The 24397-nt window shown below is 49.0% G+C and overlaps 1 protein-coding gene across 1 annotated transcript in view; it reads right to left on the reverse strand.

Annotated features, from left to right (window-relative positions):
• Nucleotides 1-1110: 1110 nt before the first annotated feature.
• The window catches only part of INSR (insulin receptor), a 63194-nt gene continuing 39907 nt past the window's right edge, over nucleotides 1111-24397 (reverse strand). Inside the window, exons 7-21 of the mRNA XM_074528680.1 lie at nucleotides 22218-22344; nucleotides 21108-21358; nucleotides 19937-20104; nucleotides 19106-19307; nucleotides 13336-13604; nucleotides 12626-12768; nucleotides 11449-11608; nucleotides 11043-11142; nucleotides 10731-10798; nucleotides 9706-9935; nucleotides 9374-9484; nucleotides 8325-8484; nucleotides 7207-7336; nucleotides 6869-7003; nucleotides 1111-5815 (exon numbers count right to left, since the gene is read on the reverse strand). Of these exons, the coding sequence (XP_074384781.1) occupies nucleotides 5461-5815; nucleotides 6869-7003; nucleotides 7207-7336; nucleotides 8325-8484; nucleotides 9374-9484; nucleotides 9706-9935; nucleotides 10731-10798; nucleotides 11043-11142; nucleotides 11449-11608; nucleotides 12626-12768; nucleotides 13336-13604; nucleotides 19106-19307; nucleotides 19937-20104; nucleotides 21108-21358; nucleotides 22218-22344 (2609 nt within the window). The 3' untranslated portion in view covers nucleotides 1111-5460. The remainder of the gene's footprint in view (nucleotides 5816-6868; nucleotides 7004-7206; nucleotides 7337-8324; nucleotides 8485-9373; nucleotides 9485-9705; nucleotides 9936-10730; nucleotides 10799-11042; nucleotides 11143-11448; nucleotides 11609-12625; nucleotides 12769-13335; nucleotides 13605-19105; nucleotides 19308-19936; nucleotides 20105-21107; nucleotides 21359-22217; nucleotides 22345-24397) is intronic.

Consider the following 24397-nt stretch of genomic DNA (forward strand, 5'->3'; position numbering starts at 1 on the left):
CAGAGCTTTGGTGTTGAGCCCAGCTCAGAGCTCTCAGGTAAAGAGCCCTCAGCTCAAGATTTACTGGTGCTGCTGGGACTGACCAGGGGCTGGGGCTCAGCTGAGTCCATATTTAACCTCCACTGATGGCTCCTCTTCAGCTGCCAGGACTTTTCCAGGTCCTCCCAGCCACCAGACCCTGTTCCCAAGGGATCCTTCTGGGCTGAGAAAGGAAATTATTTAACACCACCAGTTGGAACACTGGAGTGGGCACAAAACCACTACCAGGAACAGAATTTCTAGCTGATTGCAAATCTCTTGGCAAAAAAGTAACAACACCATAGGAGTTAATACTAACTTTATTATACAATATTTAAAAAGTCATTTCTCTACCTGTCCCCTTACAGCTTGCATTGTGCTGCAGTGAATTTGCCCAAACTGCAAGAATAAGTGCTTCCTTCTGAGAAGGACAAGCAAATTCATTTTAAAAAGAAATACACATTTAATGACAGCAGGTTTGCTAAAAATGGTTAACTTTAGAGTTGCTTTTCAACAGTCAGGTTCCTCCAAAAGTCAGCTGGATGATTGGCTTCACTCTTGTGATGCTCCTAACGAGGCTGAACACGTCAAGGCTTTACACCGACACTCACGGACAGAATCCAAGCAGAGGGAACACAGAGCCAAGCAGAAGGTAATAAAAAGGCCAAATTCCATTAAGTTCATACAAATACCAAACTAATCTTACGTTGAATTTCACAAAGTAACTATTTCTTGATTCCAACCCATTGAGCAGTTCCTTTCCCTGGACCACAGGACACTCCGAGGGGCGGCGGCTCCTTGGGCAGGGCCGGGGTTCCGGAGGATCTCAGGGTTCATCTGCAGTTCTGAGCTCCCTCAGGCTCTGAGCCCATCCCACAGGGAGCACCTGGCACAGCCTTGACAGTAAGGTTTTATGGCACAAAGATATTTCACGTTCTGGCTTGTCAAACGAGGTTCCAGTCTTGGTAGCGGGAAGGGCCCAGGACACCTCAGGGTCCATCTTTGTGTCACAGTGGTTTTGAGAGGGAACTCGACTGCCTCCCTCCCTCCCTCCTCTAAAGCAGAGGCTCAGCACCTTTCTCCCTCCTGTCATTTCCTATTTGCCTTCAGCACAGTCAGCTCAGTAACACAAGAAGCGACTTTTGAGATTTTTTTTTTCCAAAGAGATACCAACACTATAGCCAACAGACTAAAATTAAGCAAAGTGTCCCATCGCTATAATACAAATTTAGGAGGAAAGAGATAAAACTACCCATAAATTAAGAGTACCCTTTAGCAACCTAAAAGCAGCCTCTTGATACCCACACAGCTGCTTTACCATCATCGCTGCAGCGTGGTCTAGTTCCCATCACCTTTCCCAACCCAGTGCTGGCACAGAGTTTATGTCTGAGCTCTTCTATTTTACAACACAATAGAGTATTTACAAGCAGCCAAGACAGACACGTTCCTAACCCAGCAGCCAAGCTCTGCAGTGCTGTGCTGGCCTGCCAGAGAAGTTCCAGATTGGCAAGAGCCGTTCAGGAAGTGGCAATTGAGTTTAATGTGGAAACCTTTCTGAGAAACCTCTCCAGCCTCGCACTTCAGACGTTTTCTCAGTGAAAGCTCAGCAGAGCTCAGCTTCTTGCTTTGCCTGATTCACCAGAGTGAATTTCTGGTGCCAGACTGTGCCCAGGAGGCTCCAGCTGCTCCTGGACAGGCTGAGGGGTCTGTCCTGCTGCCTCATGCTGTGAGTGGGGCATTCTCTGCCCACAAAGGGCAGGAGCCTACCCTCCAACAAATATTAATGCAAGGAAAGAAAGAGCTTCCCACTGCTGGCTGCCCTCCTCCAGCCATCCCACCTGCTCTCCTGCACCAGTGTTTGGTTCCTCCTAAGCAGCAGCAGGAGCAGCAAGTGTGGAGCTTCCTCTGCAGCTGGGGAATCCTGCCCCACAAGGATGTGGCTGGAGCAGAGAGCAGCAGCTCCCCCAAGGAAGGCTCAGCACAGCCCCCCTGCCCAGGCTGGGGGCCCTGGCAGCGCCCCAGAGGTTTCAATAGCACTTGAGTCTCCACTTGCAGGAGTTCTCTGAGCAGGAATCAGCGAGATCCAAGTGAGGCATTTGGGCATCCCTGGGACGAGGATCTTCCAGCAGCAGAGACCGAAGTGTCGGCTGTGAGCCAAGGAAGGATTTTCCAGCAGTGAGAGCTGGGCTTTGCGGGTGATGTTCATTTATTCTTCTTAATTCTACAGCTGAATGTGATCTGTAGCAGCCACGAGCAGCAACCACTAGTGTTATTTGTTTTACAGAGGAGAAACACGATACCCTCCCCACCGGTACCACACACCTTCCCTCCCCTGGGCACAAGGTAGGAAGGATGAGTGACCTTCACACAGTGCTGGGTACAAACAACTGCTCCGTTTGGTGCAGGGTGAAGGTGACACTGAGCCACGGGAGGGGGCTGCCTGTCCATGGAGCAGCACACACCCCCTGGCCCAGCCATCCGAGTGTTCAAACCATGTGTACTCACAGGGCCAACCAGTATCAACCACGGGGAAAAGCCACACCAATACAAGGTTCCAATGTTCCTTCAGGTAAAAGTTCTTCTATTCCCACAGTTATGATCATTGCCCTTGGAAATGGTATCAAAGCAAGGGTGTGCTGGGAAAGGTTTGTTTCAGGTCACTGGCAGGACCTTGGGTCACCTGTGCACAGCAAGAAGAGCAGTGACCAGGCCACCCCAATGCAACCCCAACAGCAAGGGCTGGTCCCAGTCCCTGCTCCATGCTGGCACATGCTGATCCAGGAGGAAGCAGCCTGCTCCTTTTAGGTCATGAGTTTACTAAAGTCCAAACATTTAAATGGATCTTTTGTTCTTTTTTTTTTTTTTTTCTTTTTTTTTCTTTTTTTTATCACAACAGAACTAAGGGATGAGATCAGATCCAAATTTGTAAATGGGTTCATTGGCCACTACTGTTCAGATTAGGGATCAACAGTGATGGGCCATTCTCCTTCCCATTCCCTTCATGAATGGTCCCTGGTATTGGAATCAGCTGATACTGATTTTCCCTGATCCACAATAGGTCCAGACCAGAATATTTAAACAGGTTTAGAGGTGTGTAGTATTAAAAAATATCCTTAAGAAACACTGAGGTAGACTGCACCAGAACAGGACAAAAATAATCCCACCACATCCACCTGCCAAGATTTTGCGGATACAAATTTACATGTTCTGTGTGTTTAAGAAAACTAATTGCTTGTTGCCTTTTTTTTTACAGTGTTTTATATATTAAAATAAATAAAAAATTCTAATAAGAAAAACTTCTCTTCCTTAGAAAAGTGTGAGAATATGTCTTCTTTCCTGCAGTGTAGTATAGAGCTGCTAAACAGTTACAACTTTGTAAAGCAGAAGAAATGTAAACGAGGCCTTTTGAAATCCAAAGGTTCTCACCCATGTCTGGACTGTGTTTTCCACCCAAATTTGTGGAGCAACCTGTACCCTCCACCTGGGCCAAACCCATCAGCCTCCAGCAGCAAAGGGCCCAACAGCTCCCGGTGCTGCCCAGTCTGTTGTGCCCCCTTTTACGACTCTGGAAGTGCTGTTTTGGCCAGAAGCAGCTGGGGGCAGAGGTTCCAGCACCAGCTGCACCCCCACGGACTGCAGCCCCTCTGCCTCGCTCACAGCAGCAGCGCTGCCCGGGCTGGAGGCACTGCCCAGCCCAGCGTTCTGCCCTCCCGAGCCACAGCACCTCCTTTGTCCTGGCACACAGCACAAAACACATCCAGGACTTCTCCCCGAGGAGAAGTGAAGGACTGAGCATCTCTCAGCACCTCCTGCACGCCACGGGCCTGTGACATCCAGCATCTTCCTCCCCTGCTCCTGTCAGCTCCATGCTACCAGCCCTGGTTGAGTTTCACCATTATTCTTCAACACCAGCACGACAAAGCACAGTCCCGATGGCGAGCGCTGACATCCCAGGAGTTGTGCAGTGGGAATCTTGGGGAACACAAGGCTGGGGAGGCCTGGCAGCAGCAGAGAGGCACCAAACCACAGTCACCTCCAGGATGCAGAGCCCAGAGCTTTGTGCTTCTCCCCTCCAGTGTCCCTCCCTCAGCTCCAGCTCGTGCTCGTCCTCTCTCGCCGGCTGCAGCTGCGGCACGAAGGCAACGCGAGGGACACGGGGGCAGAGGAGGAGCAGGACTTGAGGCCAGGATGTTCTGTGTCCTTCAGCTCCCAACACCCAAGATGGGGCTTCGACTGGAGCCAGCTGACTGTGTTGTATAAATCATGAAACTATTACAAAGCCTTGTCAAGTACGAACTGAACATGTGCTTCATCGCTCCTGCAAGGCTAAAATTAGTTCATTCTGAAATCTTTGGACCACTTTAAGACCAAACAATCCCCCAAAAACTCTCCCCGCCCCAAAAGGATCATAAACAGTCAATAATTTATATGAAGTTAAAATTTAAACTAAAGACATCTTTAAATATGTTACAACAAACAATATATATACTCAATGCTGTAAGGACAGAAAACTCCGTGTCTCAGGTCAGGGGACTCCTACTTCGTTTGGTCTTGAAAGTACCCACAAATCTCAGAGTTCTGCTCATTTAGCTCCCAGCACGTTTTCCTCATTTGTTAATGAGAGAAAACCTGCTCTCAAGAGTCCTCAGTATAAAAATAATCTGTTTAGGATTCAGTCCCTCCAGGGAAATGGGGAAAAAAGATAAGTACACACTTCCAAGAAGAGGAAAGCTCCTGTGAGAACAGAGAATCATAGAGTATGCTGAGTTGGAAAGGACCCACCAGGATCATCAAATCCAACTCCTGGCCCTGTGCAGGACACCCCGAGAATCCCACCATGTGCCTGAAAGCGCTGTAAGTTGTGTACAAAACCAGAAATGTCTCTTTTGCTATCGGGTACACCCCACATGTTGATACTGCACACACGCACACACACACGCCCACGCACGCACCCCGGGGCTTTCACCCCTTGAAAAAAAACAAAGTATGAAAGCAGCAGCTATTGGTCAATCTGAGGATCTGACTGATGTGCTGAATCCTTCAGCTGTAGTGGAGAGGCTGCCTGAAAAGCCTGGAATTCTACTGGAAATCTCTTGTTCCGCGCTGCTGGGCTGGAGCTCAGGCACCAGAGAACTTCACGTCTTCTGCTGGCAAACGCAGACGCTTCTCCTTCAGTTGAACTCACACGGTCGCTTCCTGTTGTGAAACCATGGTTACAGAAGGGACAGCAGCCATGGAAACCTCTTCCATTTATGTTCACAGATAAGTCCACTGACAACCAGTCAACTTGGCAAAAAAAAAAAAAAAAAATTAATCGTAAGATGATTAAAAATCTGAAGTTTGTAGATGTGTGTCATACACTGTGGCAGCAATAACAAGAGTCCTGAGATTTGTGGAGGGGGGGAAAAAAGCAGACACAACCCTTGGGCCAAACAGGAAGTGTTAGGAAGGACTTGACCTGGGCATGGAGAGAATCCGCCCGTTTTTCTTGCCACCGTTCATGTGAGTGTAAGGGATGTGCTCCTCGTAGTTGCCCTTGAGGGCCATGGAGGGTCCATTGTCCCTCCCCAGCGCTTTGTCCCTCTGGGAGTACGAGGAGGGGTCGAGGGGAATGCTCTCCATGTTCTCGAAGTCCATCTCGTACTCCTCGGTCTCCAGAGGTTTGTTCTCCTCGCTGTAGAAGAAGGAGACCTCGTGGAAGCTGGGGTGCAAGTCCTCCTTCAGCATCTCGATGATCTCGATGAAGGTGGGGCGCATCTTGGGGTTGTACTGCCAGCACATCTGCATCAGGCTGTGCCTGCAGCAGCACAGAGCACAGTCAGGGCAGCACAAACAATCCCACGTGCACAGCAAGCCTGGCACCCATGGCAGAACCCCCTCCACCCACACCACACCTCTGACACCCAGGGTTGTTTGTTCTCTTTCCAGCCTCCACATCTGCCTGCGGATCCTGACACTCCTTTTTCTCTATTTCTGTCTAGATTAAAAATTCCTTCCGATTCCTTCAATTGTTTTGAACTTGGCTGCTGAAGGAAACAGGGCTGTGGTTCGCAGCCTCTGTGTGTGTGTGTGCACATGCACTTACAGCCAGGTCATCCTTTTTTAATTAATTCCCTTTTAATTTTAACTCAGCCTGAAAGATAACAAAGCTCCTAAAACTTCAAGGAAAATGGGAGGCTGGGCAGAGGACAGAGGTCCTGTAAACATCCCACCCAAAAGAAAGGCCTGCAGCAAGAGGTCACGTTATCAGACACCATGGAGAAACAACTCACAAATACAAATAGAGTCTCAAACTGGAGCTTGTAACTGGCCATCAGACAAATGTCCTGCACAGCAGGCTTTTTTCATAGGGATACTCACAAAACATGTTTATTTTATGACTCTGGGAGTGCTGTTTTGGCCAGGAGCAGCTGGGGGAAGAGGCTACCAGAACCAGAGAGTTACCATCTGTGCTCCCTTTCCCAGCCAGAGCTGCTTTCCCTCACAATTGCTCCAGTGTGACTCCTCACAGAGAATCCCAGGATTACTGGGGTTGGAAAAGACCTCCCAAGATCATCAAGTCCAACCTTTCATCCACTCCTACCTTGTCCCCACCCCAGAGCACTGAGTGCCACATCCAGGCCCTCCTTGGACACCTCCAGGGATGGGGACTCCAAACCTCCCTGGGCAGCCCCTTCCTTGGATCACTAAGGACACTTTGGTGGAATTTCTGTGGAGATGCCTCACTGAAGTCTGGTTTTGTCCTCCCTGATCAAGGAGGGTTAAGAGGTGGCCCAGGTCAGGCCATCCTAGTGGGCCACACTCCAGGCAAAGAGTGCAGCTGGGCTGGCTGTCCCTGCTTGGCACTTACAGCCTCTCTGGGCAGTTGTCTGGCTGATCCAGGTATCCTCCATCCATGACAAACTTCAGCACCTGCTCGTTGGAGAGTCCCTGGTACGGCTGCTCTGCCAAGCTGCTTATTTCCCAAAGGACAACACCAAATGACCTAAGGGAGAGAGAAATCTCCTGGTGAGAACAAAACATCCTGGAGTTATTTTGGAAAACGAACTTCTAAACAACACGGCTATATTTTCATGGAAGTGTTTCAAAACAATGGCTTTGTTTTGTCTGTGCTCTGAGCGAGTCAGTTTAAACTAAAACAAGGAGCTCCTGAGCTGGAATGCATCTGGGACTGCAGAGACAACTTACCACACGTCGGAGTAGGTGGTGAACACCCCATCCTTGAGCGACTCGGGGGCCATCCAGCGCACGGGCAGCAGCCCCTTGCCCCCCTTGCGGTAATAATCCGTCTCGTAGATGTCCCTGGTCATCCCAAAGTCTGAGGGGAGCAATGGGGATGTGTTAAACTCCTCTCCCTCCATCCTGCTTCTCCTGTGCAGCATCTCCAGATGGATGTTGCGTTCCCCCCACTGCCAAAGCCCAGCCTGCAGTCATCTGTCAGCTCGTGATTAATGGTCAAAACATTTCCCTTTTCCTGCATTTTTTTTCTACGGAGTCACAACAGAGACTCCAGAGTTAAATTTTTTGGTGACAGCTTCTATTCTAAACATTATTTTATTCATCCTCTGTAAGTAAAACAGAGCTCCCTTTGTCTGAAATCACACTGCCCTGGCTTTAACTCCAGAGAGGTCTGAAAAATCACCACATAAAAAAATTGCTGCATAAAATCACCGTAATCTCAACACCACATTCTTCGACCCTGCAGGGGGAGGAGATCCTGTTCTATACCAGCACCTTTTCTGATTATTCAGCCATCCAGAAGTCTACATCTTAATTCTCCCAGGATTAGGAATCATCTTCTACTGAGGGGTTCCAGGTTATTCTTAAATGTTGTATTTACTTATTACTAAAAGAGTTTGGGTTTAAAACTGGGTTAAATTACTTTTAAGAGCCACCTGACCCAATGACAGGATTATCAGCAGTGGGTTTGTTGTACCCAACTCCTTCTTTGTCTTAATTCTCATAGAAGCAAAGACTAGTGAGACAAGCCCAGGTAGTTTAAGCTGGAAAGGTAATGAACTTTTAGGACAGAGGTCCTAAAAGTACAGGGAATAGAGAAGGGGAGAATAGAGAAGGTGAGAAAAGCTGCTCTGGCTCTACAGGAGATTTGTTGTTACTGAAGTCCACACAATTCTGTCACAGGGAAGAAACAGAGGGAAGTGCTGCAATTTCCCAAAGGCAGACAGCGAGAATCACCCATGTTCAACACTTTGGTTTTACCAATTTGCTTTTACATCAAACACAATGCACAGAACCATCTCCTGATCACAGAATGGCCTGGCTTGGGAGGGACCAGCAGCACCTACCCCCGATTTTCACAGTGAAGTCCTCTGCCACCATGCAGTTGCGAGCTGCCAGGTCCCTGTGCACGAATTTCTTAGCGTTCAGGTAGGCCATGCCATCGGCGATCTCCGCCGCCATCTGGATCATCTCCCTCAGCGTCGGGGGCGGCCGCCCGGGGTTATTCTGCCAGGAAAAATCACAGTCACGGAAAGGTGTGGGTTAGGTGTGACCTTAAACAGCATCCAGCTCCCTGCTCCAACCTTCTCCTTAAACATCATCTAGGAAACCCTGCTCCAACCTTCCAACCTGGCCTTGGACACTTCCAGCTTCTCTGCACAACCTGTGCCAGGCCCTGCCTGCCCTCACAGACAAGAATGTCTTCCCAAAATCACATCAAATTTACCCTTTTTCAGCTTAACATCATTACATTAAAAAGCATTAAACTCCAAATCTGTCAGAACTCAGTACATCCCTCTGGGTGTCCAGAGTTGCTGGGGACCCTACCAGGGGGCTCAGAGACCCTGGCACACAGCCCAGAGCACCTGGGGATTTGATTATGACCTGTGGAGCAAATTACCAGCTTTGTATGAGCACCTGAAAGTCACAGAAGTTTAAACAATATAATAATAAAATTATTACTAGGTGAAAAGGTGGATTTTAGGATTTTTGGTATGGGGGTTTTGGGGACAAGATGGAGGGACTTGGGCGTGTCCAGTCCTTCTTATTCTTCTCTACCTCCATTTTCTGCTGTGATGTTGGCACTTTGGGATTGGTTTAGAGTAGAAGTGCACTGTCTAACACAGGTGAAAGGTATTGGGAATTAAGTGTAAATATGTTATAGGTAGTTTGCAGTATAAAAAGACAACACAGAGAGTGCCTGTGGCTGCCCTACTGAGCAGATCTCGGCTGGGCAGAAAGAAAATTTTATAGATAAGAATTAATAAACAACTTCAAGACTGAAAACTGAAGAGCTCTGACTCGTTCGCATATCTCAGGGCTGCAATTCACAACCAAGCCCACGAGACAAATCAAGTCCGTGTTCCACAGCAGACTCCCTCTCTCCTGTCTTTACCTCAGCTTCAGGTCTCAAAGAGCGCAGGTAACTTTTGAGATCCCCATGTGCCATCAGCTCCATCACCACCAGAGTAGGCTGTCCCTTGGAGACCACTCCCAGGAGGCGAACCTGGAAAAGGAGTGAGAAATTCCCTTGAGGCTGTGTCCAAACAGAGGTGAAACCAGGCCTGGTCAGGCTGAGAGGTTTAAAAAGAGCAGCAGTGAAACGACTTGGGCAGAACGGCGAATCCAGCAGGGAGAGATCCCAGCTGTGATGGATCAGCTGAAGCCAGCTGAGGGCTGGGCTCTGCAGGCACTGCAGAGCTGCGTGCTGAGGCGCCCAGCACTTACCACATGATGGCAGCTGAAGCCTTTCATCACAGAGGCCTCGTTGAGGAACTCGATGCGCTCGCGCAGGCTGGCCGACTCGTTCACCGTCTTGACGGCCACGCGCGTCTCGGGCTCTCCCTTGACGATGTCCTTGGCGATGCCCTCGTACACCATCCCAAAGGAGCCCTGGCCCAGCTCCCGCAGCAGCGTGATCTTGTCCCGAGGCACCTCCCACTCGTCAGGGACATAAACTGTGGGCACAGGGGGACATCCCAAGCTGAGCACTGTGGGGCTGCTTGCAGCGGGCTCAGGATGCGATGGGAATGTTGACTTTATGTTTTAGAAGGCTTTATTATGTCATGATATATGTTATATTAAAAGAAAATGGTATATTAGAACTAGACTAAAAGAATAGAAGAAAGGATTTTATCAGAAGATGGGAAAGGGGAAGGGGAGGGAAGGGGAGGGGAGGGGAGGGGAGGGGAAGGGAAGGGAAGGGAAGGGAAGGGAAGGGAAGGGAAGGGAAGGGAAGGGAAGGGAAGGGAAGGGAAGGGAAGGGAAGGGAAGGGAAGGGAAGGGAAGGGAAGGGAAGGGAAGGGAAGGGAAGGGAAGGGAAGGGAAGGGAAGGGAAGGGAAGGGAAGGGAAGGGAAGGGAAGGGAAGGGAAGGGAAGGGAAGGGAAGGGAAATTTTGTGACTGCTCACAGCTTCAACACAGGTGGCTGTCATTGGTTATCAAGTAAAAATAACTTACATGGATTAATTAAAATGCACTTGGTGCATTCTACAGCAGCAGATAATTATTGTTTACATTTTGCTTCTGAGGCTTCTCAGGAGAAAATATTTTAGCAAAAGGATTTTTCATAAAATATGTCAGTGACAGAGCATCTTCTGAAAGACACTCACACAGCAGCTCTGGGTAGGGCTGCCAGATTGAGGGGGGGTGAATTCTACAAAAGGACCAGAAAACCCCACAAAAACAACTCCCAGCCCATCCTGCTGTACTGACTGCACGGTTACACAACAAAGAAGCCCTGGTTGCTCTCACCATCACTGGCACTGATGTACTCAGGGTTGGAGGATGCATACAGGGGTCCTGTTGGTCCTTCAGTTTGTCTGGAAGAGACACAAAATCCTCAGCACTCTGCAGCCTCTGAGGTGAGGGCAGTTTGATCAATCCCCAAAGCATGCAGCAAATAAACTGTCCCCATATGGCACAAACTACTTCCTGCACTTAAATTAATGCTGCAATCACTATGGAAATTAGAAACCAAACAAAAACTGACTCCCAACAAAGCAGCAAAACTTTTGGATGTAAATTTTGATGTTTATGGTGAAAACAAGAGGAAAGTGCACTCACCTCTTTTTCACAAGCACATAAGCAGCTCCAATAATTCCAGCAATTATTATGGCAAAAATAATAGGAACAATGATAACAGCAATATTTGGCTGAGCATTCACTAGGAGAGAAAGAGAGAGTTGGAGATATTATATATACAAGTCCAAAATACAAACTTTTTCCTCAATAAAATCTCCCCCTTCAATAAATTGGAACAAATACAAAACTGAAGCAATTTCACATCAAAATGTGGGGCTGGTCAGCATGAGGACTAATAAACAAAAGCCATGTGTTTCCAAGTATTTCAGGTTCTTGACAACAGATGTATTTGGTAAACACTTAGTGACTCCCTGCTTGCTGCACCCCATCCTGCAGCAATAACCGAGTTTCTGTCAGGGATCAGAAGCCACAAATGAACTGAACTCACAGTAATCAGCCACGTAGAAGTAGGTGGGCTCTGTCCAGGAGCCGTTGCCCGCCAGGGAGGTGGCTCTGATCCTCACGCTGTAGTTGCCGGGCTGCAGCCCCCGCAGCCGGCAGCCGCCCTCGCTGGCAAAGTGCTTGCGGGACACGCAGAAATGGGCTTCCTGTGGGGACAGGGCAGTGCCAGGCTCAGCCCGCAGCTCCTGGGGCTCCCTGAGAGCTCCTGGGGCTCCCTCACAGCACCTGGGGCTCCCTGAGAGCTCCCGAGGCTCCCTGAGAGCTCCTGGGCCTCCTGCAGCATCCCAGGCTCCCTGACAGCTCCCAGGGCTCCCTGAGAGCTCCTGGGCCTCCTGCAGCATCCCAGGCTCCCTGACAGCTGCCAGGGCTCCCTGAGAGCTCCCTGAAACTCCTGCAGCATCCAGAGCTTCCTGAGAGCTCCTGGGGCTCCCTGAGAGCTGCCAGGGGCTCCTGCAGTTCCTGGGGCTCCCTGACAGCTCCTGGGGGCTCCCTCAGAGTTTCATGGAGACTCCTGCAGTTCCTGGGGCTACCTGACAGCTCCTGGAGGCTCCTGCAGCACCCAGAGCTTCCTGACAGCTCCCCAAAACTCCTGTAACACCCAGAGCTTTCTAACAGCTCCTAGGGCTCCCTGACAGCTCCTGGGGGCTCCCTCAGAGTTTCATGGAGGCTCCTGCAGCACCCAGAACTTCCTGAGAGCTCCTGGGGGACCCTTGAGAATTTCCTGGAGGTTCCTGCAGCACCTGGGGCTCCCTGACAGCTCCTGGGGGCCCCTGTAACATCCAGAGCTCTCTTACAGCTCCTACGGGCTCCTGCACCACCCAGAGTTCGCTGACAGCTCCCCAAAACTCCTGCACCACCCAGAGCTTCCTGAGAGCTCCTGGGGGCTCCCTGACAGCTCCCCAAAACTCCTGCAGCACCTGGGGTTCCCTGACAGCTCCCCGACAGCTCCCCAAGATTCCTGCAGCATCCAGTGCTCCCTTGGAAGGTTCTCGAGGCTGCTGCAGCACCCAGAACCTCCCCTCAAGGTGCTGTGACCCCAGAACCTCCCCCCAAAGGTGCTGTGACCCCAGAACCCCTCACCAAAGGTGCTGTGACAGAGCCTCTCACCAAAGGTGCTGTGACACCAGAACCCCTCACCAAAGGTGCTGTGACAGAACTCTCACCTCGGTGTCCCCAAGGCGCCCGTAGTTCACCTCGTAGAGCACGATGAGGCCGTTGGGCTCCTTTGGCTCCTGCCACTTCAGGTGCACAGTGTTCTTCTCCACCAGCTCATGGGACACTGGGCCAACAATGTCATCAGCCTTAGCTAGAACCAAGTTCAAGATCAGGTTTAGTTTTATGGCTTTGGGCAAAATTCACACCTCACCCATCCTCCTTTCCCTTCAGTGTCGCAGACATCTTTTCATGAAAAATCCTTTCCTTGGGATTTCTTCCTCCTGAGAAGCTGAGAGGCCTCAGGAACAAATTGTAAACAATGGTTATCTGCTGCTGTGGAATGCAACAGGTGCATCTGTGATTGGCTCATGTGGTTGTTTGTAATTAATGGCCAATCACAGTCAGCTGGCTTGGACAGAGAGTCTGAGTTACAAGCCTTTGTTATCATTCCTTCTATTCTATTCTTAGCTAGCCTTCTGATGAAACCTTTTCTTCTATTCTTTTAGTAAAGTTTTAATGTAATATATATCATAAAATAATAAATCAAGCCTTCTCAAACATAAAGTCAAATCCTCATCTCTTCCCTCATCCTAAACCCCCTGTGAACACCGTCACACACCAGGACACACGGACAGCCCTGTTTTACATACTGCAGCTGCCTCCTGTGGGAAAAGCAGCATTTTGGGAGGAACCACCAAGGGCTGAGGGACAGAATCACCTTCAGGCATGGTCCTGGCACTGACATAGGCTGCCACGCTGCAGCGGGACTCCTGGGCATCGTGGTTGCAGGCGTGCAGCTCGATGCGGTACCCGGTGAAGTGGCGCAGCCCCGAGATCACCAGCGACTCCTTGGACAGCACCTTCTCAAAGGGTTTCTGCTCCTCTGCACCCTCAGCTGCTGCTGAGTTGTTGGGGGAGGATGGGATGGTGGGGAACACCACGGTGGCGTTGGCCACGGAGCCCAGGTCTCTGCGTTTTCTCGATGGCCTGTTGGACAACATGGGCACCAGGTCAGTGTCACAGCCAGTGCCAACACATCCAGCTGGGCAGGAGGGGTCCGAATGGGAGAGCTGAGCCACTGAAAACACAAACTTTGAGTGCCACTGAAAACGCCAACTCTGAGTGCCACTGAAAACTCCAACTCTGAGTGCCACTGAAAACACAAACTCTGAGTGCCACTGAAAACTCCAAACTCAAATCTTTGCTGCTGAACTGAACTTTCCACTGCCACCTCTGACTACCAGGCCATGGCCAAACAGGGATTTGTTCTCACAGGTCTCTGCCACGTTCCCTGCTTCCCTCTGCCTTCCCTGTGCTGTTTCTCCTCCTACAGCAAAAGGCACCAGCCAGAAAGCAGAGTTTGAGATGTCCTGGTATTTGCAAAGCAACAAAGAAATTCAGGATTTTTTTTTTTTTTAACCAAGACATGCATCTTTACATGTCGCAGACAACTTTTATGAAAATTCCTTTCTTTAGGATTTTTCCTCTTAAGAAGCTGAGAGGCTTCAAGAACAAAATGTAAACAATGGTTATCTGCTGCTGTGGAACGCAACAGGTGGAACTGGGATTGGTCTCATGCTGTTGTTTGTAATTAATGGCCAATCACAGTCAGCTGGCTCGGACACAGAGCCCGAGCCACAAACCTTTGTTATCATTCTTTGCTTTTCTATTCTTAGCCAGCCTTCTGATGAAACCTTTTCTTGTATTCTTTTAGTATAGTTTTAATGTGATATATATCATAAAATAATAAATCAAGCCTTGTGAAACATGGAGTCAGATCCTCATCTCTTCCCCAATCCAAAAACCCCTGTGAACACCGTCACATTTACAAAATTCTGTATCTGCACAACTGCAAACAGGGAGATAAAATAAAAATAAACCAACCCAAGCTTCAAGTGTTTGCTTGAGAATTCAAGTTCCCCTGGGTCTCCCAGCTGAGTCTAACGTTACCAGGTTGCCTCACAGATGCCTCAGGCAGGGCTGCAATGCTTTGGAGCTGCAGCCTGAGCACACCAGGTCACAGCACGGCCCCATTCAGTGACCTCAGATGTGCCACATGTCCCAAGTGCCACCAACTTGCATTTATAAAGCAAAAGGCCACTGTCCCAGCTCTCTGGAATATATTTGCCACTCTCACCTCCAAGGCTGAACCTCGATGGATACACAAAGCATTTTAAACTTTCCTCAAGAGATCAAATCTATTAAGTTCTTTTCAAGGCATGCATTTAGAACTCATTATTCTGATTACATATTCACTGTGTGGTTTTGTTAACCAAATGTTGCTGCTCAGGTTATTGCATTTCAGTCTGAAAATGTGATTTTTTCACCTGCAAAACCAGCACCTGCAGTGTGACCATGTCACCTTCCCTGTCTGCACCTGAGTGCCACCAGCCAGCTTTAATACCAGGTTTTGCCAGCAAATAAACAGAATAAATTCAACAGAATTAAGAAACATGCAAAAATTTCATTTTCTTGGCAAGAAAAAAAGAAGAAGGGATCAGTACCAAACCAAAAGTGCTCAATTTAACACTGTTCCAGAAGTGCTCAATCTAACACTCTTATGTGCTGCCACATATTTGCCATGGGGAATTCCAGGTCAGGAACTAACCAAGGTGGTGAATCAGTAACTGTATTCAGTTACACAAAAGGAATTAATGCCAGTTGAAATCCAGACCATGTATTTTAAGGGGGTGATGATCTTTTTGTGTGTGTGTGTGCATGTGTGTGCAGCTATTAAAGGGTACAAAGAGTGACCTGATCTGAACCCACACTTGAGGCATCTCCAGGCTCTAAAAATGTAACAAGCTGTTGAAGCAAATCTTTGCTGCTGAACTGAACTTTCCACTGCCACCTCTGACCACCAGGCCATGGCCAGCCCCAGCCCCAACAGGGATTTGCTCTCACAGGTCTCTGCCACCTTCTCTGGAGCTGTTTCTCCTCCTACAGCAAAAGGCAAACAATGTGTGGAAAACAATGGTGAGGCTGGCTGAAGGTAATCCCCTTTTGATGGAACAACACCCTCTGCTTGCAGACAGGCCCAAGGGTCAGAGCAGACCCTGCCAGCCTGGCAGAAGGGGCCCAAAGAGGAGTTTTTAAGGTTTAAAATGTAACACAGTAATGGTAATGTAATGATTCTTATAAGCTGTATGTAAATGCTGTAAGATTTGTGTCTTGTACTAGATTGGTTAGTGAGAATTAGAATATTCAACACAGAAGAAGATTTATTGTATTGTAACAGGAACCTTGCTCTCTTAGCTCTTACCCCTCTTACTCTCTCACCCTCTCATCCTCTCTACCCCTCTCTTCTCTCGGGCCTGCTCTGAGCTGTGGTTGCAGCTCCCAGCAGGGCCCTGCTCCCAGGCCCTTTGCAATAAACCCCAAATTCCATGACCAGAAGAAGATTTATTGTATTGTAACAGGAACCTCACCCTCTTTTACTCTCTCTTTACCCTCTTTACTCTTCCTCACTCTCTCATCTCTTTACCACACTCTTGCCTTCTCTCTCTTTACCTCTCTCTCCTCTCGGGCCTGCTCTGAGCTGTGGCTGCAGCTCCCAGCAGGGCCCTGCACCCAGGCCCTTTGCAATAAATGCAATTTCCACGACCTGCCTGCAGAGATCTCTCATCTCTGTCTGTCCCCACCATGCTACCCCCATCAATCCTACAGGCAGGTTCAACAAACACATTCCAGTTTTAAGTTTTCTCTTTCTTAATTACTAATTAACTCCTTTTGGAGCTGCTGTTGCCTCAGCCTGTGTGGTGCTGTGTCCCCTCAGGATGGGGCAGAGTTCAGGGACCCAGCTCTGGGTCATGCCACCTCCCTCCTTGGGAAGGATTCTTTATGGTCAAACAGGACCTGGTTTGCATAAAAGCAAAGCTACACCCTCTGTTTATCCAGTGTGAATTCAGCTGATCCTCGTGTTCAAGGGAATTTTGTTTTTCACAAGTAAAACAGTAATTTGACCACTGATGCAACACAGAGTAAAATGCAAGAATTCCCTCCTTCTCAAGTCACAGTAAATTAAGAAAAGCTTTTGAAGCTGTAAATCCCCAATCTTCCCATATTTATTATCCTGGATTTGCAGCAATTTTCTTGCCAAATTCTCTGTGTTTTCAAACATCTGATTTTTCTCAGAGTTGTTCCAGTGTAATTTGCATTGAGGCCATCTCAGCAGCTCCAGGGTGAAACCCTCAGGTCCAGGTTCCTCCTGTCCTCACAGGTGACCAGGAGGTGTGAGGGGGCTGGAAGTGACACCTCAGCACACACAGCATGGCCTGTGCTGGGGGATTCCAAAAATGCCTTTTGAACCTTGAGCCAAGCTTTTCCAAAGCCCTGAAACTGCCCCAGGTCTGCTGGCCTAGCCAAAGCATTTTAGATTTGTCTGTACAATGAACCAAACAAACACAGAGGAAAATAATAACTTTTAAAGTGAGTCATTCCTCAGATCTTGCTCCCCAAGAATACTGGGAACGGCACAAATGTGTGTGACAGAGAGAGACAGAGAACTGGGGCTGCTCTTGCTGCAGTGGTGAAGGAATGGAGGGAATACCTGGAATGACACCCTGAACAGCAGCCACTGAGCTCCTCTCTGACTCTCAAGGCTTTTTCTGAATCTTCCCCACAGAATCATGGAGATCTGAGGCCGAGGGCACCTCTGGGCATTGTCTGATTGTCTGTCTCCAGGGATGGAGACTCCACACATCCATCCCTGTGCCAGGCTGTGACCAGCCCTGAGCTCCAGCCTGAGCAGAACTCCTCCAAAATGAGAGCAAATAACCCAGGAAAGAAGAAACAAAGCACCAAACAAACAAAGATGGCCACTTTGCTCAGCACCAAAGGGGACCTGGAGTGAGGCACTGCCAGCTCTGCCTGAGCACAGGAACATTCCTGAACTTCTGGTTTGGCTTTTTGTCACCGCCAGAGAAAGCTGAGCCCCAGGAGGTGTGACAGTGGCTCCTGGAGTGGGTAATCAACGTGCCCAGGGGGAAGGAACTGTGATTTCCAGAGGGTGAGATCAGCCCTGCACTGAGGCTGGATCCTGCCCAGGGATCAGATCGCTGGGAGCAGGGCAGGAGGGCACAAATGGCACATGGAAAACAAGAAGATATCAGGGAGAAACTGCTGTGATTCTGCTGCCCTGGCATCTCCTGTTCCCTGCTGGCCTCACCCCTGACATTCCTCCCGTGGCTGGCAAGCTCCTGCTCTCCAGGAGAGGCCACACAGCGCCTCAGGAGAGGTCACTGAACTCTCAGGAGCCACAAAAAAAGCACCTGAAGTAAATTAAACCCCACTCCCTGCTCCCTGCCAGGCTCTGTGAGCAGGTGATGGCACAGCATTCACAGGAAGAAGAATTCTGATTTATGTGCTGACAGCCTGGAGCCTGCCAGGGAGGACAAGCAGGGCACGTGGCAGCAGGGAGGCCTCTCCAGCACTGCCTTGTTTTAGAGGATTAGCTGGCCATGGGATGTGGGGATTTCTTCCTCAGGAGGCTGACAAGGTGGCACATCCTGGTGATTGGTTTCTTCCTAAAATATACACCCCAGAAACTGGCCTGGCTGCACAATAAAATTGGACATGGAAAAAAAAAAATAAATCAGAGTGTCAGAATTGTCTGCCTGCATCAGGAGGAGTTTGGCTCTTGCATTTGGCTTGGTTCTCCTCTGCTTTGGAGTGTGTCATGTCCTGGCAATCCTGTGGCACACTGCAGCTCATCCTGATGGGCACCAACAGCAAAATGAGGGGTTCTGCTCAAGCTTCCATGGGAGGAGTGCAGGCACCAGGGCAGGGAACCCCAGGGAAAATGCTCAGTGCAGTGACCCAGCTTTCGTCAGGCAGCTGCAAATGCAGCTTTGCTGGCTGAGGGCAGCAAGCAGAGAATAAATTCAGAACACAAAAGGCATGAGAGGGAAGAGGGTAAATCACCACAGATTCTACCCTGCTCCCCAGCACTTCCTCCCCAAGGCTGCAGATGAAGTGCGAAGACATTCAACACCACTTAATGTGACACCAAGTGTGCCACTGCAAACAGGACATTCACCACCCAGGCACTCACATTCCTCATGGTATTGGAGGCATTTCCCACACTAAGTGAAGGGAGACCACAAATACCACGCTGGAGGACGAGGCTGTGGCCTGGTACACTGCCCTTCTCCTTTCTTTGCAACTCAATGAGAAACCTGACCACAAAATTTTAAGACAGGAAAAGAAAATCGCTATTTTTGGCATCATCTGATGCCAGATGAGCTGCAGGCTATTTGTTAAGGATTCTCACTTTATTCTTGAGCTGAGGAGAATTTAGGGACAGGAAATGAAAGCAGGAGCTTCCCAATCTGCAGGAAGATGTGTGGTAGGTGCTCTGCTCTCCCTATTCCAACACCCATATCCAGCTGGCTCATGGAGGCCTGGCAATGTTGCTGTGTCCAAGCTGGTATTTTTATTTAATCCTCAATTACATTTCCCTGCCCCTGAGCCCTGTTTGTTGTTCTCACCTGGGCACAAAAACCTCGTTGTGGAGATAATTCTCGAAGGTCTTGCGGAAAGCAGATTCCTCCAGCTCCTTCTGGATCTGGGAGTCTGTTTTAGGACAGGAGCAACATTCCCCACTGACATCCTCAGCTTCACTCTGGTTATACTTCTGGGGGTCTTCAGATTCAAAAGGAGGAGACCACGTCCTTGAGGGCAGCTTTAATCCTGGGGACAAAACAGCTTTAGTGGCACTTGTGCCTGTCTTGGCAGATGTTTGATCCTACACAAAGATCCCAAACCAGTGTACACAGGATTCATGGCACATTTGGGCATCCCATTTTCTCATCCAGGGCTGAACAGTTCCCTCCTTTCTGACAGGAATTTAATTTAAAAATGCTGGTTTTGCAATGGAGCTTGGATGCTGCTTTATACCAGTTCAGGTAACACAGAGCAGCAGGTGAGATTTTGGAAGTCCTCAGTGCAATTCTGTGTTCTCAAGGAATTCCAAACCAGGCACCAGCTGCCTTCAAAAATTAACTTGGCCCTGAGCTCCAACAGCACCCAAATTTTTATTATCTCCATTGTTGCTATTAAACTCATAATTCAGTTTAAAAGGAGCAAGGGCAGAAGGGACATTCCCCAAAGGAAAAAACATGTGATTACTTTATAAAAAACATTTTTAGACCTTTTGCACATACCTTGGCAGCTGCACCTAATGTAAGAGAACAGGGAGGGACAAAGCTGATTCCAGAAAAACAGTCCTGAATCCAGCAGGACCCCAGAGCACCCCCAAGGGAAAACCCCAATTGTGGGAGAGACTGAGGGAAAGGGCTGGAGGGAATGCAGGCACTCACCTTTGAGGCAGTAATCGAGTTCATAGAGCTCACTGTCCTCTGCCTGCTGCTGCCAGTACACCAGGTAGTGTGTGATGTTCCCGTTGGGCTCTGAGGGAGGCTTCCACTTGAGGATGATTTGGGATGAGGAGTTGGAGACAGAGATGGGATCTAACGGGACCGACGGAACTGGGGGTGGGCAAGAGACAGAGGTCACTGCACTGCCCTCAGAGCCAGGACAGGAAAATTCCCATTTCTGTGGCAAATTCCCATTTCTGTGGCAAATTCCCCTTTCTATGGCAATCAAGCATTCCCTGGCACCCAGCAGGCTCCTCCAGCCTGGGCTGGATCATCCTGGAGCTTCTTCCAGCCTTATCTTAACGAGGCCACACAAATTTGATGGAAGAGGTGCCCCTTGGCACCATCTGGAATCACTCCCCTGGTTTAGGAATTCCTTCCTACCAAAGCAGGGCAGTGGGAAGGAAGTTTCCTGAATAATTCCTCCCTCCCAAAGCAGAGCAGTGGGAAGGAAGTTTCCTGAATAATTCCTCCAGGGCACTGGGAAGTTTCCTAAATAATTTCCCTCTACCAAAGCAGGGCAGTGGGAAATTTCCTGGATAATTCCTGCAGGGCAGTAGGAAGTTTCCTGGATAATTCCTTCCTACCAAAGCAGGGGCAGTGGGAATTTCCTGAATATTTCCCTCCTACCAAAGCAGGGCAGTGGGAAGTTTCCTGGATAATTCCTCTCTACCAAAGCAGGGCAGTGGGAAATTTCCTGGATAATTCCTCTCTACCAAAGCAGGGCAGTGGGAAATTTCCTGGATAATTCCTGCAGGGCAGTGGGAAATTTTCTGGATAATTCCTTCCTACCAAAGCAGGGCAGCGGGAAGTTTCCTGGATAATTCCTCTCTACCAAAGCAGGGCAGTGGGAAATTTCCTGGATAATTCCTGCAGGGCAGTGGGAAGTTTCCTGGATAATTCCCTCCCACCAAAGCAGGGCAGCGGGAAGTTTCCTGGATAATTCCTCTCTACCAAAGCAGGGCAGTGGGAATTTCCTGGATAATTCCTCCAGAGCAGTGGGAAATTTTCTGGATAATTCCTCCCCACCGAAGCAGAGCAGTGGGAAATCTCCTGGCTAACCCCCAGGCAGGCTCAGTTAGGCCTGGTTTCAGCCCAGGGGTGCTGCACTGACCCGTGGCGTTGGTCTGCACGTAGATGATCTCGCTCTTGGCGCCGTACGTGCGCCGCTCGTCGGAGAAGGTGACCAGGGTTTTCACAAACACTGCATACTGTGTCCAGGGCTTCAGGCCCCTCAGGAGCCAGCCTGGCTGGGCCTGGGCTTTGGGCTCGTTGGAGCGAGGTGGGGGATCCACATCCACAACTGTCCAGCTGTTGGAGCCACAGGCATCCTGGCCATCAAACTCCGTCACATTCTGGTAGGGACTTGAGGAAAGAGAAGGCTCCAATTAACAGAATCCTCAATCAAGCTCTTAAAATTTCTAAAGACACACTGAAGTTATCACCCTTTACCCTTCAGAGAAAGTAAAATTATCTCATTGTATTTATTCTGAAAGGAAAGCATTGAGAGCTTTGTCACCTGGGCCTCCAACAGCATCACAAAGCAGGATCTGTGCCCAACATGACCCCAACAACTAAATCCAGACTGATTATTGTGAGCTTTATGAAAATCAGCTTGGTTACCTTGATTCTACAAGAATCCTTCCCACCTCAAAGGGGATAAAACCCTCAGCATTCCACAGAGAGAGTGAGGAGATGAGAAACTCCATGGTTTAAGTATGTGCGTCTACAACAGCAAGAATAACTGAAGTTGGGATTGTTCTTAAATGAGGAACTGTGAGGAGATGAGAAACTCCATGGTTTGAGTATGTGTGTCTACAACAGCAGGAATAACTGAAGTTGGGATTGTTCTTAAATGAGGAACTGTGAGGAGATGAGAAACTCCATGGTTTGAGTATGTGTGTCTACAACAGCAGGAATAACTGAAGTTGGGATTGTTCTTAAATGAGGAACTGTGAGGAGATGAGAAACTCCATGGTTTGAGTATGTGTGTCTAGAACACCAGGAATAGCTAAAGTTTGGATTGTTCTTAAATGAGGAATTGTGTGCACAAGTCAGGGATCTCAGTGAACACTTATACAGAAGGATATCACTGGAAACTTTGATGTAGGAGCCACAAAATCAGAGACTGAACAGCTTTGCCCATCCAGCAGGTTGAACATCCAGCTCTGAATGGCAGCTGCTGCTGGTGGCAGCCCAGCAAGGCCACTGAGGGGTCACTTACGCCTCCTTGTAGAACAGCATAAACCCCAGCAGGTCACGGAAATCAGGGGGCCAGTAGGGCTCCCACTTCAGCAGGATCTTGTCATGAGAAGTCCTAATGGAAGAAAATTTCAGCAGTTCGTTTTCACCTGTAACAAGTGAGAAAAGTGACAAGAGTTTTATTGACGCTGGAAAATGAAGCATCGAACATGATTTAAATTTTGTTTTTAATTATTTTAGAAGTTTAAGATAAATGTGAGGATGTTGGCACTGAGAAGAGCTGCCCAGTAAAACCTTATCTTACCTGGCAGCCATTCCTACCTCAAATCAGTGGCTGGTATCAATGCCCTCCTAAGGTTAAATTTCTCTATGATTTCATGAAAATGACTCTGAAGAAGAGCTCAACTAAATTCTACAAAGTGAGAAATCTAAAGGCAACACATTTCACAATTGATGATGATCTGCACAGCAATATGGTTTGCACAGAAGGCAAGAGGCCACAAAAACGATGCAGACAAATTTCCAGCCTTGCCCAGGAGCAGTGAGGTCCCTCTGCAAACAGAAGGGTGTTTGCAGGAGGATGGAGCTCAAGGGTATGACATGTTTTGTGCCCCCAGCTCAAGTGGCTCTGACTGAATTTGCTATTCCTGCAATAGCTGCAACAGGAGGAAGAACATTTATTTCACTGGCACCACATCCAGAACAAACAGGGGCGGGTTTTTTTCCCCCTTTCTATTTTTTTTTTTAGTAAACAGGATGCTGCCAATGTGAAAGCTGAGCTTGAAATGTAAAAGCAAACAAAAAGCCAAACAACCTGGCAAGCTGTGGTTTGAGGTGGGGGTGGCACAGACACCAGCTCAGCAGGGTGAGGGTAAAGCTGGCAAAGAGAAATGCAAAACTGTCTCCTCCAGCTGCCTTCACACCAAACACCAGCCCAGGAGCCACAGGCAGAGCTGCATCTACCCAAATTCAGGTTCATCCCCAATGTGGGAAGAGTCTTTCAGTGTCCCATGGGAGGAGATGAACTTTACAGACAGCTGATTCCTTGTGCTCTTGCCTGTGCCCAGCTGGAGCTGTGGTGCCCCAGAGGCTCCGTGTGTGTTTTTCACTGCTCCTGCCAGGTTTCAGGTCACAGCCATTGCATTCCCCTCTCCCTCTGTGCTGGCCGGCCTGCCTGTGGTGATGAAATGTGGGAAACCAGAGCAGGAAACTGAGTCAACTGAAAGATCTTCACTTTTTAGGTCTGTTCACAAACGGCTGCATCAACGAGGGGCAACGAGGACAGGATCAGAAATCACAGAATCCTGGAATGTTCTGAGTGGGGAAGGATCTTGGGCTCTTCTTCCAGGGCTGTCCCCAAAAGCAGAGGGACAGTGAAGGCACAGGATGCCCAAGCTGTACTGCAGGTTGTGAGCCAGGGTCTGAAATCCCAGTTCAGTCAATGCTGGGCTTTTCTGGTGGCAATACCTGCCCCAGCATCTCCCAGGACACAACCCAACTGCATGGAGGGGTCACTGCCTGTGTCCCCATGCCCTGCACAGAACACCCTGAGCTCCAAGGGGCCCATGACCACCTGCACATGTTCCTGCTCCTGTGGGCAGGCGAATCTCTGTGGGGCTGAGAATGAATCAGAGCAGAGAGACACCACCAGCTCAGAACAGAGCTGGATTCTCCTACCCCTGATTACTTCCACAACAGAGCCCTGGTACAAACAGGGAAAGGGGATTGTTGGTGGCACAGAAAGGGAACAAACAGCAGGACTGAGGGTGCAGAAGGACTGCACTTCTTGCAGTATTGCTGCCAAAATAATTGTCTGCAGAACCCCATCTTCAGCAGCACAACTTCAAAGCCCACCCTGTGCTGTTTGCTGACACAGGAGCAGTTTGATCGTTGTTCCTGAAGAAAGCTGTTGGGTGAAAAACCTCAGAGAGGCATTGCAAAAATGGTTGGAAATTTTTCCCTGCCTGTTGTCATGGCAATTGCCTCACGTGGCTGCAGGGATGGGTGGAAATCCTGTTTCTCCTGTGTTTATTCCATGTTGCCTCATGACATGGGAAAAGCAGATTATGACTATTAATCAGGTACCCAGCAGTAACACAAAGTCCCAGCCTGGGCTGAGGTTACACTGTGTTAAACTCTTCAAAAAGACACAATAAAGACATTCCCAGCCCCAAAAACCTTCCAGGGTTTTGTGGGACCAAG

Source organism: Zonotrichia albicollis, chromosome 29 (assembly GCF_047830755.1).
Source record: "Zonotrichia albicollis isolate bZonAlb1 chromosome 29, bZonAlb1.hap1, whole genome shotgun sequence".
In the NCBI taxonomy this organism is placed as follows: Eukaryota; Metazoa; Chordata; class Aves; order Passeriformes; family Passerellidae; genus Zonotrichia; species Zonotrichia albicollis.